The 21,555-nt window shown below is 34.9% G+C and overlaps 1 protein-coding gene across 3 annotated transcripts in view; it reads left to right on the plus strand.

The window, feature by feature from the left end:
* The window catches only part of LOC129239329 (beta-1,4-mannosyltransferase egh), a 41,490-nt gene that overhangs the window by 16,139 nt on the left and 3,796 nt on the right, over positions 1 to 21,555 (plus strand). For all 3 annotated transcript variants that reach the window (XM_054874763.1, XM_054874764.1, XM_054874765.1), the window contains exon 2: positions 18,821 to 20,613. In XM_054874763.1, coding sequence (XP_054730738.1) covers positions 19,813 to 20,613 — 801 coding nt within the window. In that variant the 5' untranslated portion in view covers positions 18,821 to 19,812. The remainder of the gene's footprint in view (positions 1 to 18,820; positions 20,614 to 21,555) is intronic.

Raw genomic sequence — 21,555 nt, forward strand, 5'->3', positions numbered from 1 at the left:
GAGCAAGCCATTCGTAAGGTAGAGCCAGAAACTGTCACCAAGGCCTTGGAAAACTTTGCTACTGCGAAGCCAGTTGCCTCAGCTCGTGTTACGTAAAAAATGTTTTCTCTTTCGAATAAACCAAATTTTACGTAAATTTGGAAGCGACAATTTTTACCAGTGTTGGTAGTTTTAGTGGGTTTCAGTGCATTGGCAACTCTACACTCCACTTAAATCGGAAAATATTTGTGCCACTTTTTCTATTATTTAGTATTTCGTGACCTTCGTCTTGAACACGAGAAATGGTAGGCACGCACCAACCCATTCGGCTACGGCGACTAATGCGGCGATGATCTAAATTGACCACACATAACAGGTGTCTTGTGGAAAAAAAATATTAGGAGTTTGCGTGCTATGTATCGGAGATTTTCTTAAGTAATTTCTAATTGTCCAACCCTCAACGCTGTCAGAATTATTTTTATTTATTCATTGAAAGGCCTTGAAAACCACTTGAGCCCACTCAAAAAACTGGGCGCTAAGGTAGCAGGCTGTACTATGATTGGTGCTTGCTCCGTGTTCGATATTGACACCCTCTTTATCTTCCACTCGTTACGAAATCAAGTACATCTTTATCGTATGCTATAGCATTTTTTCTTTGTATTAAAGTACTTAGCAGAGTACTCAGATCATTATTAATGGTTTCTATATGTATTTATTTATTTATGCCCGGCATTCCTTGGCAAATCCCATTAAGTGGCATATTTGTTGAATATTAATAAATTTTACATAAATATTTATAAATTAGAAAGAGCAGTAGAGGAATAACTATTTAACTTAATTGCATTGCACAATTCCTTTCGTACCCATTTTTATTTGAAAGTGTGTTTTTACAAAAATCAAAAAATTAATCCAAGTTTGACTATTTTGAAATTTGTAAAAAACGCTGTTTCTATTTAAAATGTTCTGATATTCTTATTGTATAATAGTAAAGAGTGCTGAGATTGAGGTTATGTATAGAACATAAATCCCATAAATGGTCCCCGCTTTGGGATAACAAAGTGCCTGATCAAATTCATGAATGAGACGTTGTGTCTCGTCTTTCAACTTGTCCAGCCAAAAAAAAAAAGAAAAAAATCAAAACAATTCATATAATATTGGTTGTATACTCACATTGCCCCGATGCAAGATAACAAAATTTCAAACTGCCTCCGTAAAATGTCCATCATTTCGGTAGTGGACTTTTAAATTTCTATGCGCTACGATTTTGTGTAATTTTCCGTGATTATAACGGCGCAAAAATATCTCGAAGCTCCTTGAGCAACCAGAGGGAATTTCCTTGATCTCATTTAGTGATTATTGTTCGATATTGGCCAGAGACTTTTTTACAGCCAGGCACTTGGTGATTTTCTCCACTAAAGTCATTGTGAACCTTTAGCACCGGGATGAAGTAGATCACACTATCACTGGAAGTGAATTATGTATTCAAGCTCCAAATAACCCAAAGGTATGGTTTGGGGGGAAGTACCCCATAGTCTTCTTTTTTTCGAAAAGTGCATAAATATCGGAACCGAAATGTACCAAGAAGATGTTTTGGAAAGCGTGGTGAAGAATTTAATAGGAACCCTCATTGATAGAGAACCACGCATAGTGGCTATTCCAGCTTTTATTTTTGCTGATGATAGGCCTTCGGCCAGCCAGTTTGCTGGATGATAATTCCTTTTTTGCTCTTCTATTTAGTCAAGCATAAGTTATTTTTACAATTTTTGATCCAGTATATTTCGCTTCTTGCATATTGCATGTTTTTTTCATTTAATTTAGTAAAACTTTCCCCACCGGTCAATTTTTTCATCACCTTGAACGGTGTTAAAATGTGGTGAATTCACCTACCAAAAACTTTCATGTAGTCGTCATAAGTTAATCTTAACATGTATTTGAAGGATATCTGTAGCTCTCTAGCCATGACTTTCTGCTTCCTCAAAAAATTCCGGCGAATCCACTCCCGCACAATTTTTACAAGCAAAGCGCGAACGTCCGGTTCTGATCACTTGAGATGATTCTAAGATCCTTCACTTTTGCAATACAATAATCGCGATACGATTTCTTTGAATGACAATCACGTAAAATTTTGTCTAAAATTGACTTCTATTTTTTTATAAAATTTGAAATTTAAAAAGCCTACTGCTTTGAAAATTTAGATACCTTATGGCAAAGATAATACAAAAATAGCCTTCAGTTCACAAAGTCTTGTTTTGCGAATAGCTGCACTTAATCGGCGCAAAGCACTCTAAGAATCTATTGATCAAAAAAAAATATTTTATGGAACGAATAAACCCACAAAACAAATTGGTTTATTTATAGACTTGAGTATACGTAATAAGAAAAAACTGAAAAAAAATTCATATTTCTTGGATTTTTACAAATAGTGAAAATTTTGCTGTGGAGTTTTTTAAAGTCATATAACTTCGGTTATTTTTAGCATTTTTATAAATTTTCAATTTTTTTAGTTTTTAGGATAAAATACATATATATATAAACAAAATTTTAAACAAATATACAAATAAAAGATAAAATATATTTAAAAAACATTATTTCCAAATTGTTTCCAAACAAATTTTTTTTCTTCAAAATTTTCGGAATTTTTTAGGTAATACCTGAGACTATGCACAGTAATCCTTGAAGTGGTGTTTTCCAGAAATAACAAAATCCCAATTTGTACGATAAAATGCACTTAAAAAATGTATATTTTTCCACCCAAATTCAGTGAACCTTGAAAGTTGTGTTTTTCAGAAATCGCAAAAAAAATTGTATGCCAAGATTTTCAAAATTTTTTCGGTAATAGCTGAGTCTGTGCTCAGCAATCCTAGAAAGTGATGTTTTTTAGAAATAACAAAAACACGTTCCCAAATATTTTGAACAAAAAATTAAAATTTTTCAAAACTTTTTTTTTTTTTAAGTATAATTTATTCTAAAAAATAAAATAAAAAAATGTTTAAGACTTTTATTTGATTTAAAAAAATTCAACCAAAACCAAAGATATTTGACTTTAAACTCCAGACCAAATTTATAATCATTGAATATATCTCAAAATTATTAGAATGTTTTCAAAATATTTTCTGTTTACGTCTTATACTACTCAAGCCTACAAATAAACCAATTTTCAGAAAAAATAAACCAATTTTCAGTCCAAAATACTTAGATCACTTGTTATGGAATCGTTCATATGTTATTTTGGTTTTGTGTATGTAAGCTCATATTTTGGTGCATGGGTACTTAAATAGCCATTAGAAAGCAATGAGTTAACAATTTATCCCTCTAGGAATTTCTATCACTCCAAAAAAGCTCACTATAATAGTTTGAAATACATAGATACACTACACTTACAGAGCTTGTATTGCTGCTACAACAACAACAACAGTACATATTGTGAAAATAAAAAAGGTGATTTTTTCCCTTTTTTACAAATAATGTAATTTTTGTTGTAGTAACAAAGACAATTAAACTGATAAAAAAACATAAATGTAATTTTATTGTCAGATATTGATTATAAGGAAAATCACGTTGCTTCACTGCCGAGAACATATGTACGTATGAATGAATGTATGTCGATTTCATTATTCTTTCAATGGCGACGCTTTCGCGCTACTCTACTCGCAAATAAACTTTACTTGGTGAATTTGAATTCTTAATTTAGGTTCACATGTATTACATGTGCATACATATATTTACATATGTAAATTTATTTAGTAAAGCGCCTACGTTAACGTCTCCCTTGAAACAAACTTGAACTTGAAATTGTCTGCTATGTGCAGTTGTTGTGTATATGTATGCATGCACCCATACGTATACGTCATTTGAAATTGTGCATGTATATGTAAACGTATATACTTTATGTATGATAAAGAGATCATCTGAGAATTATTGTATTTTGTTTAAAAATTGAATTGAATTTCTAGTGTGTTTGTAGAACCGAAAATTTCGCTTGCTTTAGCAGTATTATTTATAGAAATGTGAATGTATTCACTTATTAGTTAGACATACGAGTACAGTAGATTCTGTTTTTATGCGGTATATACGTTCCGCAAGAAATAACATAAAAAAAACAGCATAAAAAAAGCTACCAGTTCTATAGTAAAACTATAGATACGTTTCAAAAGTGCTAAGAACCACATGAATCTGAAATAATGTAATATCATCGCATAAAAAAAGAGTACTAGTCCCATATTATAACTACATATAGATACGTTCTATAGACCGCATGAAACTGAAATAATTAAATAAAATCGCATAAACAAAAAATTATATTTTTGGAAATTATATCTTTATTTAAGAAACGTCAGAATCGAAAAATAAATTTACATCGTCAGAAATAGAATCAGACAATACCCGCATGTTGCGCATTCGTTTAGGATTTGGCGTAAAATCACTTCCATCACTTGAGGAAATGTACACGTCTGATCTGGATGGTGATGCAGGCGGTTCCATACTTGTGGGGTTAGCATTTCTGATGTAATCTGTGATGAGTTTTTGCTTAGCTGGTTTAGAATCTTGTTTATATATACAATTCCCGATAGGTCGACATGCATTTTTAATTTTTTAAAAACCGCATAAAAAAAACCGCATAAAAACAGAATCTACTGTACATACATATTGCCGGCCGGGCTACGTCATATTGAAGCTTTGCGCAAACCAGAACGCGTAGTATTTTTTTATTTTATATATAAGATAAGTTTTTTATGGCACGTGCCGAACGCAACTCTTTCTTTTTTTGTTTTTTGTTTTTGTATTTGTATTCTACCAGTTACCACACATTTGAACGACGAAATTGCGATTACTGAATGAAATTAGCGAACTGATATCACTGAATCAACTGAGAAAGTCCAAAAGTTTGGTCGTCATCGTTGACTTTCGTACAAATTTTAAATCGCAAGTTTTGAGTGTGAACAAAAACAATACAAAGGAAAAAATGTGCGTCAGAAAAGCATTAACATTTCAACTTTTCTAAAATTTGTTAAAACTCATTCAGTTCTGATTCATCAGTAAATTGTGATGTCGCTAATTTGTGCTCCTCAACTCTGTGCAAGTGAAGTTTTTGTCTTACTTTTGTGCTTTTATTTGTTTTCATTTAATTTAATTTTTGTATTCAAAACGAATTGAATTTTTGAGTTTGTTTAAACAGTTCATTTTGACAGTTTTCCTTACTTTGCATGCGATGTTCACTACTTCTCTTCTTCTTGAGTTTGGCCAAGTTCCACAAAGCACGCCAGAAGTTTTTTCCTTGCGCTAACTGATGCCAATTTGAAACATCAAGTGAAGTCCAGTCGTTCTACATTTGGTCTACTAAGGGGCCTTCCTCTGGCACGCGCGACAGGCGCAACTCAGGGGTGAATCATTCGTAACTATTCATTCGATACGATGGAGTTGTTGGATCTTTATTCGCTACCCTTGTAAAGCGTATTTAACTCTTAATTCCATCGTAGCAGTACTCTCGTTACCACCAAACCTTTCATTCCCCGTGGCCTAGCGTTACTACGCTAGATATGGCTTTTTACGCCTTCATGGCTGTATGTGTATACTGATTAGCTCACATACTGTTTATGGTCTTATCAGGCTTACCCTTTTTCATCGTCGAAATTTTTGCTACCTCGGCGCTAGTTAGGCTCCCTTCACTAGAAACTGTATAACAGAAAATTATCAATTTGCGATAAAGCGTTATATTTTATTACTCCTGTGTTATAGAAACACTGAAAATTACTTTTTAAACCAAAATCAACTAGTTTTCACACTTCGACTTTCTCGCGAAGGTTGTCAGAATCTCTCGACATTATTCGCTAAAATTTTATAATTTTTGTGTTTTTCACGCTTCTCTCATCGTCCAGCCCAAACGCATATTCGATCAATTTTCATTTTATTTGAGAAACAAGTAAAAATGGCATAAATATTCGTAAGAATATCAAAACATCGAAATGTTTACTGAGTGTCAGCTGATTTCGCAACAACGATTTTCGCAATACATATTTGCCTAGTAGCAAATATTTCTAATTCAGATGGATTTACTGACAGCACTCGTACTTGTACAAAAAAATAAGTAAAAATAGGATTGTAATTCTTAAAAATACAAAAGAAAAAATGAAATGCTTACTGAGTGTCAGCTGATTTCGAAATAACGAAATTTGGCATACTGGTAGCAATCGGTCCACATAGTTCAAATGGATTTACTGACAACAATATTTTTGGAGTCGAGGCAAATGTTTGCATTCGTAAACTTTCTAAAATTGATTCAATGATAGAATTGAATATAAATGGAATATTCTATCAATTACGAAATAGATGTGTAGTGTAATTCAAAGGCAAAGTATCTCCAATTACAATATTCAGTGGTGGGGTTTACCTGCTGTGATTGAAATCAATTAAATTTACATACGTATTCGAATTAATAATGTAAAGAATACACGCGAGAACTGGTTTTTGTTAGTTTTAACTTTACCATTGATGATTTATTATGATATACAGCGACGGGCAACTAATAGGAAACGATATGCAGTTAGCCACTTTTGTCAGTCGAGTTGCACACAATACAACCAACTAATAATACATCAAAGGTATCCATTTAACTATTAGAAAATCAATTCGTTCGTTAGTTGTAAGTATATTGGCCACAGTGGAGAGAAGAGGTGGCTCTCAGCGATTTGAAAGGAACCATCTGATTTGCTGACGCAACAGGCGATGTGACAACAGTTTGCTTACGGCAGGGGTCGGCAAAAACTGAAACTCTGTTGGTGATATACGAAAAAATCAATTCAGCTCACGTTAATTCGTTACCGTCCGAAGAACAATTGATTGAAGTACTGATTATATTCAAGTAACCTCACCTTAGAGATTTTGTTTTCATTCACAATTCTGCTTCAAATGGTCAGACCTTGTAACATATCATTCTTGTATATCGCGCAAAACCAAGTGCCTCGGAAACAAAAATCCCGAAAAACGTCCGTTAGGGAAACCGAAGTATGAGTTCGCATAATTTCTTGTTATGAGCCTTTGTTATTAGAAAAAAACACAAAAAACATTTAGAATACGCAATAAAATACCGCGACAGGTCTTTAAATTGGTGACAAAATATAGTTCCTTTGCATGAAACGAAAATAAACTCACTTTGGCCGGATGAAATGTGTTTTGATCATCGCTCCGATACCCTTAGGCTACTGGAACTGTCCACGGTTACACGGAATTGGGCCCACCGTATAACTTGAAGGCCCTATGGATTAGCACCCATACATTTCTACGCTGAATAGCATAATGTTCCTTTATCAGTTACGTAGATCTTTTAACAGGCGATCCCAAGCCTACCGCACGGTATGTAAAAGAGTGGATGAGAATCAAAATATTAACTTTGCTCATGTAACCCTAACCTTAACCTCATCTAGAATCTCTGAAAGTAATTAAAAAAATGTTCGCATGTACGTTTAATGTTGACAGTTCAATGATCACGAAGTTGCGAACGGAGTGGAGAGCTATTCCTAAGGGTAAAGTAAATTGAGTTCAAAAATATGTCTTAAATTGCTGAAATGTGCTTAATTACCAATTAGGTGTCTGTTTGAACCTATTCTAAATCTAAGAGAACAGTTTACTTTTTTTATTTTACAAAAGTGAAGTATTATTTATTATATGTCCGTGGGGTTAAATTACCTACCTACCTAAAAAGTTAAATTTGCTTAATGTATTTTTTATACAACTACCACTGCACACGCAGTTTTCAAAAGCAGGGTTTAGTATAGCTAGCAACAAGTTATTATATCACTGCGTTGCTAATTAGTTGACCGAAACTGTGCACATGCACTATGACACTTGAAGCGTTTGAAGGTAATAATTATTTTCTTTTTTACTTAGAATCGCGTTAAATGCTATGAAGTGACTACTCAATTAAGCTTTGGTTCTTATATAATATAGTATGTAAATACAAGTAGTTAAGCAACTTTGAACAATAGCAGCAATTTTTATTTGTGAATTTTATTTTAAAATAATATCCCTAGCACTTAGCACTATCTGTCATTGCGAGAAATATTACTGCCTGTTTTAATTCATTCATATGGATATGTTCTGTACATACAGCTATGGCCATAGAAATAGTCCACTTGCCCACAATAACATATAATGATGATTATTTTTACTAGATGACTTAGTAAAACAGTTATTTCTGCACAAATCTTTTCTTTTATTTATCACATTTTGAACTGGACACTGAAGTAGCGCACGTTTATCGATCTGCAAGAAAAACTGAAATTAGTTATTTCAAATCGGTAAAATTTGGTTATTAATTACTTACCTCATTAGTGTTTTGTCGAGTATCCATTTTTTTTTTAACTATTTCACAGCTACGAGTTAAACTTTCTACTAACTTTTGGCATCTCTCCAAAGGAATATACTATACTCCTAACCATAGTTCGTTGGCATTTTTAATTTTTTTTGCCCAATCTTAACCTTAATATCGTTCCACAGATTTTCAATAGGGTTAAGGTGAGGCCATTGACCAATCCGGCACTCCAATTTTTCACCACTTTCGCTGTATGCTCGGGGTCATTATCAAGCATGAGTAATCAGTTTATTGGCTGGGGCTCATAGAAATATGGCTCAATCATATTTTTGGAAATATCAAGATAAGCTTATCCTTATTGCCATTTATTCTCACTATTGGTCCAACTCCATTCCAAGGAAATGATCCCCAAACTTTCAAGTTACCCCCACCACACTTTACGGTATTTGTTGTGTCCCGGGGGTTGAACTCCTGATTTTTTCACGATGAACAGAAGTCTTCCCATCAGGGCCAATCATATTAATTTTAGTTTCGTCCATAAAAAGTATTAATTTCCGGAATTTTACGTCTTTACTTCTATGCGAAAGCAAACGTGTCTTGATATTTATTACTATTTTTTTTTTTTTTGTGACAGTACCGGTTTTTTCTGCTGGCACGTCCGTACAATTTGTTTTTATTAAGGTTTCTTCGCTTAAGCTTGCTTGATATATTCGGGCTATAAAACGGTCCACTTACTTTTCTTAACGATGGCTTTGTACCGCTGAATTGTAGTCTTTCGCACAGGCGTCTTTCGACCTTTTTTCTTTTAAGCCTATTTTTGTCTGTACTAATATGTGCCATGGCATTGTATACCGTTTTACGTGAACAATTCATTATTTCTGCAATTTTTGTTTGTTTTATACTTTTTTCGTAAAGAATCGAAATAATGTTTTTTTTTTTGAAGTGAGCAGTGTCGTCCCAGATATTCCCACTTTCGTACCCAAATAATTATTTTTTCTATTATAAAAAACAAGAATCTAATAAAAAAAATTTAGATCCTCTAAAGCTGACTGAACATTTTAGCCAACAAAGCATGTGACTCGTTGTAGCGTTCCCACGACAGTCGGTTCTACGTAAGCGGAACGACCCGGATTTATATCCGGCCAAGGACTGTCACTTCAGAAGCATTCCTCGCATATGCACGGGAATTGTTTATGCTACTACAACAACAAGAACTTGTTTTAGCGGACAAAATCTTGGCACTCGTAAAGTTAGTACCCTCTACTTGAGGTATGTAAATGATTGCATTCTAATTTTATGATCCCACGGGAATGTGAAATTACGCGTACCTGAATCAAAATAGTTCAATCTAGCCTGCAAGAAATACATAAAATTAGTCAATATAATTGCTAATATCACAAGTCGGTATATTAGCAATTATAATAAAATATAAACCATACAAACACCATTTTCACGGTACATAGGTACACTTGTGCATCCATTGCGAATGCGAGCTCGATAAGCAATTATTCATTCGGTTCCTAAAATTTCCATTAAAAGTAAATCGATCAGACTGAAATACGAAATACGATCACAGATAGCTCGCATTTTCACACGACAGCTTAGTAGACAGATTGTCGAAACGTATGTATGTAGTTAAAATACAATGATTCATTGAGAATTCCGTGTATAGCTCTAATACATTTAAATATATAATCGCACAGTAGCAATGCGTAAGTATGCACATTTGTATATGTTTAGAAATTACTTGACTAACTCCATACTTCGTTTGGTTACGATCGAACAAACAAATTGCTGCAACAACATCTACGCACTTACATAAATGTATAACATAATCCTCTCTGGTCATTTAGTTAACAAATCAGACAGTTTGCAAGCAAACAAAGTTGTATGTATAATACAGACATATGTATATGCGCATACTTCTACGTAACATACATACAAAACTATGCACATATAATATGATGGGACAAGCACAATGCATCAGAACGAAATTTGTTCGCTGCTTCTTGCACTCCCACTCCCTTGAGTTAGCTCGGCCTCTCTTTCCACTTTGTACTTGCACTCGTAGGTGTCATTAAGTGAGTGTAACTTGAACAGGGAAATAATCAAATTATAACTGCAGCGCACACAACTTCTTTTAATACAACACAGCTTCTGTTCAAAAAGTACTCGGAAATTGCCACTTAAGTCAACATTTTTTTGTTTCTATTTTGGTACATCTTGTAATAAAAAAGTCATAAAGTGCGTTATTTTGCTGCCTAGTTTTAACTTGTGCTCATTAGGTTAAATTTATATCAAACCATATATAAAGAAACAACTCAACTAGAACGGTAAAAGTAGTGATACGTAGCAAAAGAATACTAGGTAAAGAATACTAGGTAATTTAGCGAATTACGTGAACAGCATTAACGCAAAAAAAAAAGTTCAGTTAATATATATAAGCGGCTTAAGTTAAACGCTCTTACCTATGCTTCATCAGATTAATAGTGTTGCAAGGTAGAAAATAACCCTGGAAAGGGCTTGAGAAATATCAGTAAAACGTCAAACTGCTGTAAACACAAATAAAACGAAACAAAATGGAGCAATCAAGTAAAGTCGCGTTGTATAGTTTTTTTTATCTCTACCAAAATATAAAGTAAGATTTGATTTATATTTTAGAATGTAATAAATTAATTTACCAAAAATTATTCTCATTTCGTTTGTTTTTCATTCACAAATTTCACAAGCAGACCAAACAGACGACACCAGTGTTGTAAAGTAACTATGTACATATGTATATACAGTAGATTCTGTTTTTATGCGGTAGATACGTTCCGCAAGAAACAGCATAAAAAAAGCTACCAGTTCTATAGTAAAACTATAGATACGTTTCAAAAGTGCTAAGAACTGCATAAATCTGAAATAATGTAATAAAATCGCATAAAAAAGGGCACTAGTCCCATATTATTACTATAGATACGTTCCATAGACCGCATGAATCTGAAATAATTAAATAAAATCGCACAAACAAAATATTGTATTTTTGAAAATTATATCTTTATTTAAGAAACGTCAGGATCGAAAAATAAATTTACGTCAGAAATAGAATCAGACAATACCCACATGTTGCGCGTTCGTTTAGGATTTGGCGTAAAATCACTTTCGTCACTTGAGGAAATGTACACGTCTGATCTAGATAGTTATGCAGGCGGTTCCATACTTGTAGGGTTAGCATTTCTGATGTAATCTGTGATAAGTTTTTGCTTAGCTGGTTTAGAATCTTGTTTATATGTACAATTCCCGATAGGTCGACATGCATTTTTTAATTAAAAAAAAACCGCACTATTTCAGAACCGCATAAAAAAAAGCCGCATAAAAACAGAACCTACTGTATGTATATGTAGATTATAACCTAGTTCAAACGTTCTTTTGCACACTCGGTTAGAAAAAAATGGAACTTCTGTAAAAAACAACTCTGCTATTGGGAATGGATTTGGGCGCAATACTGGTGGAGTAATTTTAGTAGTCAAATCTTTATTTAAATTTTTCTTATTTATTTATTTTTTCCTACTTGTTGTATGGTGAACGCTACCAGGGTAGTTTTTGTACCTAGAAGGAAATTGTAGCTTTCTTTTGTAACGTAATAGCGACCTTACAATAGCGTGAGAATGCAACTAATATTTGGTTTAAGGGTTGAGACGAGTCGAAGTGCGGCTTGTACCGAGAGCAGATTTTTTTAACAGTACAATATTGTTGTTGCTAAATGCATCATAATCAGTCACGAGACTGGATCTACACATTTTAGATCGAAAAGATTCATCCGATTCTCAGATGAGCAAAAATCAAAGTTCGAAACAACACTTGATTTGTTCACCACGGCAAACACACCGGCCAATGCATTGCATCTTGCAAATGATAAAATACCATTCCGCAAGCTCTGTATCCACTTATCGATCATCTGTATTCCATTCAGGAAAGCGCTTTGAGACTATGAAGGCGATAAATGAGAGTGCTAGGCAAGTACAACAACTTGTAAGGTCGCGAGATCCTTCTGTATCTTCTAAAAATGCTGCAACTCTCGATTGTTGTGGGTGTCTTACCAGGCAGTAACCGCTAGGCATCCATACAGTAAGATTTGTCATTACTTCGAATCTCTTTCGCGACAGCTGTCTGGAAAGTGGGGTGGAATCGTCTTAGCACCTTTTCCAAAGATATCTTGCTTTCACGATATTTAGATTTAGACTTAACATTGTTAGGTTGAAATATGATCCTCCTATAAGATTTCATTAGCGGTACGAGAGGGTTCACACAACCCTAATTAATCATCGTTCAGTCATTCACTTCCTACCTATTCCTCTTTCTTGCTCCCCCTTGCCTCCTTCAATGCTCCCATAATGAAAAATGTATAATTATCGTCCAAGTAAGCCCTCTTACCCTTAGAGGCAACCATCTTACCTTGAAGGAGCGGAAAGCAATTACAAAAATGGGCAGATGAAAAGGGTTTGTAAGATTGGAAGAAAGTTAGAATGGAGATTACTCCTGAAGGAAATAAAATAATTACCAATGAATAATTGTACCACTTAAAATTTATGGGCGAATTCTCCGGGTACTTTTTGAACAGAAGTACATACATATGTATGGATTTGTTGTTGCTGATACTGCTCTTCAAATGTGTTGGAGAAGTTAATTTATTATTGTGTTGCGTTGATATGTACCATGTTTCTCCTCCAATCTGCGAAAAGTGCTCGCCCAACAACAGGGGGTATTTTTACACTTGACTATTTAGTGCACCTCCACTGGAGTGTGTGGCTCATTTACCCAGCGGTGGGTGGCACTCATTGGATCATTATGCAATAATGCTGTTATCGAAAGGGTGTGCGAGTACAGCACTTCTTTTTTTATATATATGTATATATATATATATATATATATGTGTGTGTGTGTGTGTGTGTAAATATATATTGTTTTTTGTGTTTATGTTCATATTTTAAGGTATTTTATATTATATTCAAATATCGATATGGTAAACATACAGTGAGTCAAAAAGTATTGGCACACTCGAAAAATCAAAGTTCTCAGTGCTATAACTTACCTTATTTTACCTTTCAAGTTTGAGCTTGTAAACCTATGTCGATATTTATTTTTTTTTTGTTCAGATACGTAATAAATAAATACAGTTAGAAAATACCGTTTTCAATTTTTTTATACTTTCATTAGAAGAAAAGTTACAGCACTGAGAACTTTGATTTTTCGAGTGTGCCAATACTTTTTTGACTCACTGTATTTGATAATTTCCTTAGGCTTTAGAGCCATAAAACGTCGTCATGCATAGGAATGTTAAGGCTTTTGGCTCTGCTTACGCATTTACGTCATGTCATGCAAATTAATTTATATACCATTTTTCGTGCAATTCGGGCCACGTTAACCGATGTTTTGTTTCCTAGAATTAAAGAAGGTGTTTTACTTACTGCCGTCGTAAATCTTTCGATTAATCGGACGCCATTATATTATTTTTTCTAAGGCAATATTAAGAGATAATGCCAACCACTCAGAGACGATTCAAGAGTTGAAACATTCAATCTAAATTGCCATTGATAAGATAAGTGGCAAAGCTCACGCAAAAGTACCAAACTATTTCGTTGACAGAATGAGTTACCGCAAAAAGTGCTTCCAATAAATTTGTATTCAATGTTCAATGGAAATTTTTACTCTTTTCCATAAACAAAAATATTATTTGTAAAATATTAATGCGCATGTTATTTATATCTAAACTAATTTTTAATCGTAAGATGGATATGCAAAATCTGATGTACAAAACCAAACCAAACCGACGTTGCGCTACCAAGTAGCGTTGCACACAGTTTCCTTGCTTTTGTACGAATGCCAATGCTTTTAAGCTTAGAAATTGCTTCGTATTCATCTTCGTATTTCAGAGAGCAAAGTTGATATTTGAATCATGCACACTCTGCAATAGTAGAAACGTCATTTCTGTGTAGGCCAGCGGGATAGAATTTTTTAGCCTGTTGGACCTTGACCGACTACGAATTGTGACGAAATGGTTACCCCACCGAATGAAGCGTGAAAATTTGTGGCGTATTTCTTCGCACTTTGGCTTTCGGTTTATTTTCATTTGAACAGGCTCATTGTGTGGGGCTCCTAAAGCATATTCTGAGCTGCGTGCACATTTACACGTAAGCCACTTCATAGCCGACAAACGCTTGTAGCCTTCAAGCCGAAAAATCGGAGAGATTTTACTGAAGAAAGAGCAGTAATGGTAGCCGTGAACAAACGCTGGTCACCGCGTAGATGTCCACAACTCTCCAATGGCTTTCCATATGGGTGAAAAATATTTATATTTGGTTGCGTGTATGTGTGATTGCATATGTGTGCAAGAGAGTTGCATATGCATACATATGTATGTGTATTTTAGATGACAAAATTATTGCTTTCTATTTCGTATAGCACTGTTATCTGGCAATATTTGTTACTGGGGCAATCACACAAAGCGATTATAAAGGGGCAATTAACTGAATGGTATGATTAGAAGACATCTGGAAACAGTAAATATTAAATAATACATATCTATGTATGGTGGTTAATCTGAAGCATTGTTTTCCGATTTTCTCATTTCATATTTGTGCAATTTTATTTTTTCCCCACCTGAAATTAATATTTTGATAAAACCGATGCCAAAGCGGCGGCGCCCATTGAGGTGATTCCAAATTCGATGGCCATTGTGGGCATAAAACATCGAAACCACGTTGGCCGTTTTTTGTTTAAGAACTAGGAGTTCATTAAGAGATTTCGATTGACGAAATCCACTTTCTTACATATTTCTCATTATGTTCTCCACCAAACCTAGCAGAACGATGCAATGCAATTTTTGCGTATTTTTTTTTTTTTTCGAAAATCCTTTCTCTCACAAACACAATATTTACCATTTGTTTACCTCAACAGCCGGTTGTGTCAGTTTCTCTTCTATTCTTTCTTATGTTAAATAAATATTTAACCTATTATGGAAAAAATTAAATTTAAATTTAATCCTGTTTCATAATTCTCACATTAGCAGGCATTTAAGAGTATGACACTAAACCTGGTAAACCATAGTCAACCATAGTCATAATCAACGTCAAGTAAAAAAAATTTTATTATAAGAACATGAAGCATTCCCACAGATTTTCAGGAATTTTGCTGACCGTCTGTCATGGGAACGAACGGCTCTTCACCAAACACCGCACTTTTCTGTTTTGCAATTTATTTTAATTTGACAGCTAGCATAAATTTGTGTTCATAATATTTTTATTTAGTATTAAAAAATTAAAATTGAATGCGTTTAAAAGTCTTTAGGTGGCTGCTTTTTATGTCTAAAGCTTATCAATCTTCTTTGAACCGTAACTCCCTCTAGAGTATCAAGGCATTTTAGGCCTCTTTTTTTTAAACCATGTAAAACAAATTACGAACTTTATGAGCCATTTAGATTCTCGACATCTTCACGACCCCTGCACCCTTCCCGCAGAATCCTCTTTGGTTTGGTGCCTTCCTAAAAACGAAAATACATATCCAATAGTTCCACAAAATTTTTAATGCACATGCAAATTGGAAGGCCTTATTTGCTGACGCATCATAGAGAATTGATAGCAGATTGATTAAAGTGTTGTTAACAATGATGACATTTTTCTGTTTTAACCGGCGAGGCCACAGCAATTTGAAACGCTTTCGTAAACCAAAGATAGAAGATACAATACATTGGCTTAGTCTCTCTCCAAGCAAGTCTACAACATCAACAACAATAACATCTATTAAGAGATATCTATTATGTTAGAGATATATAACTGAAAAATCAAATTACGCCGAACCTCAACATCCCGGAATTACAGGGTGGGCCAAATAAGACCTACTACTACTACGCAGCAGGTCCATAGTTTGCCTAGCAGTATGCGCAGTTACTCCATTTTGTTGAAACCACAAATTAGGATACTGCTCCGCCATTGGCCGCAAAAATTTTTCAATCAATGTTCTGTAAGAAGCTCCTAAAATCGATTCCGGTGTTTCATCCTCATTTTCGAAGAAATATGGACCGATAACTCTGGTGGCCATAACACCGCTCCAAATAGTACATTTAGATGGGTGCAACTGATGTTGGTGTGTTGCCCTTGGATTTTCAGAGCCCCACAATCTACAGTTTTGTTTGTTGACATAACCATTTAAATGGAAATGCGCTTCATCCGACATATGCCGATATTTATGCTGCGTTAAAACAATTGATCGTTGACAAGAATAGAAAAACTCGATAATTTTAATGCGTTGTGTTGTACTGTAGGGTTCCATAATAAATTTCCAACAATTCAATTATAACCTACAAAAAGAGAAAAATAAATATGTCAACATATAAAGAAGTTATTTGTGCTTAACATTAGTAGGTCTTATTTATTTAAAAATATTCCGAAATGTCGCGATCACATATTTTTCGCTTTTGTATATTACAAACAAGCCTTTGCAAAAGGCGATGCATCAATCAATGCAATAAAAGTTAAACACACAATCCAACAAAAGTGCAATGGCATCTGTATTGGGCGAAATCAATCCTTCGCAGCCTCAAATATAAACAGACAGCGAAAAGCGAAAATTTAACTTCGCCAAACAGAAGAATAACCTGACTTAAGTGAGCAGACCGCCCCGCTGAAAAACTGAAAACCAAACAAAAAACAAATGGTGTTGCAAATTATAAGAAGTTTGTTTAGGCATTATTTTGCTGATGAACCAAATAATCGAGCAAGTTGGGAGGTGGAGGTTACACACCCATCTTTGCTGAGATAATAGAGAGGAAAACTACATATGTCATACTCTTTAAGTTAATATGGACATGTCTTTTTTTTCTAATTTTAAACTTTTTTCTGCGGCAAACCGAAAAGTTCATTTTTTTAACAATTTGAAACCTACAGGGTTTCATTGAAAAACTCATCCGCCGGAATCGCGTTCAATTCGGCTGTCACAGTTTTTTTGATCGCCTCGATGGAGTCGAAACGCCTCCCCTTCAGCTTTCTTTCATCTCCTGTGATACAATTGCCTAAAGTATTATCCTGTTCGTCACTTTCCAATACTTCACGACTCTTTTCCACACGCAATTGCTTTTGTTCATCAGTCAAAACCTTTGGAACCAATTTGGCACACACTTTACGCATTTCAAGTTTTCCGGTCACGGTTTCCCGCACATTGTAATAAGTTAAATTTAACTCTTCACTGATCTCACGTAGACTAGCACGACGGTCAATGTTCAAAAATTCACGAACTCGGTTCATATCTTCGGTTCATATGATCGCTGTTCGTCTTCGACGTCCTCCCGGCCTTCATTGAACGACTTGTGCCACCGTTTTACCTGGGCACTGGACAGAGATTGGTCCCCGTAAGCCTCCTTGAGTAGCCCAATGGTTTCGGTACTCGTTTTGTTTAGCTTTATAAAATTGATCGAGTAACGTTGCTCCAACGATCGCTGCATTTTCGCCACTGCAAAATCCTAACACACTTTTAAAACAGCTTTCACGCACGGAGCGATGTTGACTGCACCGCTGTTGCCAGCGAACTGGGACCGGTTTCTAGTGGAAGGGGAAGGTCCAACGATCATTTTCCCCCACCAGGCGATTCGGTTGATCGCTTGGCAGACGCTCCGCGCGGAAGGCTCATTACTTTTCAATCAAACCCTGTATGCCTAAATTATTGCATTCCAATTAGCTTGAAACAATGTAATTCAGATTACTCGAAAGATACCGATAAAGTAAAAATGGCCATGTGTGCGAGTTTTTCTTATCTACTTTATGGTTAACACTTGTACTCTTTCCGGTTAACTGTGTAAACATTTAAAATCAACGGAAGCGTTTTAATCAGATTTTGATCTTACCAAGTCCATGACAACACTGCTATCATCGAAAGCCCAACTCTGAAGAGGTTTTTACATACTAGCTAGAGGTCTCAATCCCGAAGTCCCGAGGTAGGAGCCTTTTTTAAATTCCGAAAATTCAGGCATTGTTGGTACAATTTTTTTACATCAGATGCAATTAATCAAAATTTACGTCATTCTTTTTGAGGAAAGATAAGCTTTATTTGCAACATTAGTTGAGCTTTAAGCATTTGTCACCCCTTTGTTATGAAACAGCTGAGTTTGTATTTGACGGAGAACTGTATTTTTAGAGTGGGAAGTATTTTATATAAAAAACTTAAATTTTATTGTAATATAATAAACTTTTTTTGTGAATTTTTTACAAAGTTTGGAAAATAAAGTGGAGCTCAAGTGTATGTGTTACACTTTTTTAACAATGATGTTAAAAAACAATCATCGTTACAGGACAGTTGCGCAATCCCGGGACTACAAAAACAGATCCCGAAAATTAACATCCCTAGTACTCCCATTTGTACATAAATCTGAGATGGCCGCGTCGAAATCAAATTATTGATAAATTATTGATACATATATTGTTTTTTATCAATATATGTAGATATATTTTTCCACACAATTTTTTAAATACACTATTAAATGAATTAACTCTTTCATTGCAGGAATGACATCATATTTCAACACAAAAACCCTACGATATGCTTGATAAAAACACAACTATCACCCAGCACTTTATATAAAGAGATTTAAAAACGATATCGATAATATGCCCGAACCTTGCCGACATCTCGACCAGACAGAAGCACACGAGGAACGTTGAAATTGTAAAAGCCAAAAAACTCAAAAACCCCGTACAAATTGGATTGTGTGTCGCGATCAAAAAACACAAAAAAAAAAATAGAAAAACTCACATATATGATAGAAAAAAACAAATATTTCGACAAAAATCGAATTCGACAACTCTAATAGTTAGAGTTACCCAATAATTAGATTTGTAAGCCGAATAGTTAGCGAACTATAAGCTAAGATTTGCACACCCGTAACGCGAATGTGACTCGATTTCTTCGTTTGGTCAGCAAACAAAAAATTATCAGCAGGCACAAATTTAAGTAAACTCTAAAGGCGACATTTTTATTAACAAACCAAAAAAGAAGTAGAAAATTAAAAGCATAAAAAAACCATCACGTATGCACTTAAGCATTTAAAAAACGTAACTATCGCACCAAAAAAAAAACAAACAACAAGTAGTAATTAGGGGCAAAGTATATAAACACAAATTCAAAAATAGACGTATGTACGTACAGAAATAACGCCTGAATATCTTAACTGCAAGCACTTGAAACTTAAGCAAAAAGAACTTAAATCCCTAGCTAAACAACTAAGTAAGCAACATAGCAAGTCAACAAGCTGTTAACAAGCAATTTTGTACATTACAAATCGCGGTCATTTAAACCTCATTCACATACACAGATCCGTCTCAGCAAACAATATAGTACGACTATAACAGCAAAAGCAAATAATCAAAAAGAACAAGAAGAAGAAGAAAAAGGAAAGCAGGAGAAATATTAAATAGCAAATTATTAACAAATTTAATAAATATACGATATACGCCGTCAAGAACACCATCAACATCGGCAACAGCAGCAGAAACATAATGAACTCAAGCACAAAGCATCTGCTGCATTGCACACTCCTTATCATTGTGATAATAACATTTGAAGTATTCTCTGGTGGTATTAAAATTAACGAGAATTCATTTACGCTCGTTGATCCATGGACTGAGTACGGCCAAGTGGCCTCCGTACTTTTGTACTTATTACGATTCCTTACTATTCTTACGTTACCGCAAGTATTGTTTAATTTTTGCGGTCTCGTTATCTATAATGCCTTCCCCGAGAAGGTGGTGCTAAAGGGTAGTCCAATTCTGGCGCCATTCATATGCATACGCGTGGTGACGCGCGGTGACTTTGCCGATTTGGTTAAGTCGAATGTGTTGCGCAACATGAACACTTGTCTAGATACAGGTTTGGAAAATTTCCTCATCGAAGTGGTCACCGACAAGCCAGTTAATTTAGCACAACATCGACGTATACGTGAGATAGTCGTGCCGAAGGAGTACAAAACACGTACTGGTGCATTGTTCAAGTCACGTGCTTTACAATATTGTCTAGAGGATGATGTGAACGTGTTGAACGACAGCGATTGGATCGTACATTTGGATGAAGAAACTTTGCTGACCGAGAATTCGGTGCGTGGTATTATTAATTTTGTATTGGACGGCAAGCATCCATTTGGACAGGGTCTCATCACCTATGCCAATGAAAATGTGGTTAATTGGTTAACTACGTTGGCGGATAGTTTCCGTGTGTCGGATGATATGGGCAAATTGCGTTTGCAATTCAAATTGTTTCACAAGCCGTTGTTCAGCTGGAAGGGCAGCTATGTGGTTACGCAGGTAAGAATTAATCCTAAACTAGAGAGTGCGTGTGGGTAATGACTGGATGCAAAGCCCGAGGGATAATATATGTAGAGAGATGTTATTTTACAATAGTTCCTCAGTTCTTCTTAAAAATACCATCTAAAGGTATAATCAAGAAAACAAAAAATAATGGCCGCCGTGTGCGGGTGGCAGAGAGTGGAAAAATTCAAAATTCCAAAAGCGAATTAATGAAATCATGGATTTTTGTGCAAAACCTACTGAGGTACTCTATATTTTAAAAAATTTTAGCACATTCTGGTGCTTACTGTTTTATAATTTATATGAATGCACGGCAATACCACCAAGGTGATCTAGCCTTTTTACGCCTAGTGATTTCTTAAGAGATTGTTTAAATGATATCTCAGGCTACAGTGGCTTTTAAAGTAAACAGTTGAAAACCTTGATTCTACTCTGCGGAGCGAACGTAGCTTATCAGAAGTTCCTTTGTACGGAGTTAGGAATTGTTTCGCTTGTCGCTGACCGATAAAATTTCACCGGTGTTCAAAGAATTTTAGAGGCATTTTGCCCCTTTTTGGCTAGTTGATCAGCCATTTAATTTTGCTCATGTCCGTTATGTCCAGGAATCCAACCTAATAATACTAATTCTCTAGGTTCTAGTACTAGTTCTTGAAGTTCTCTAACGGCCTAGCACTGTCACTCAAACAGCGTTCCCCAAATTTTTAAATACGACACATTGAAATATTTAAACCCCTCTGCACCAGCAAGTTTCGTAGACCTACCATTAGATAAGCTAGATGATGATGATTGGTGATCTACACAACACTGACAGGGTTCAGTGTACTGTTACAACAACAACATTTAAACCCCTTTTTTTGAGTGTACCGTTCGCCCGTTTTCTCTTAGTGGCATCTGACATGTAGACCAAAATATACCTCCAAAGCTAGGGAATTGAAATCT

Source organism: Anastrepha obliqua, chromosome 2 (genome assembly GCF_027943255.1).
Source record: "Anastrepha obliqua isolate idAnaObli1 chromosome 2, idAnaObli1_1.0, whole genome shotgun sequence".
Lineage (NCBI taxonomy): Eukaryota > Metazoa > Arthropoda > Insecta > Diptera > Tephritidae > Anastrepha > Anastrepha obliqua.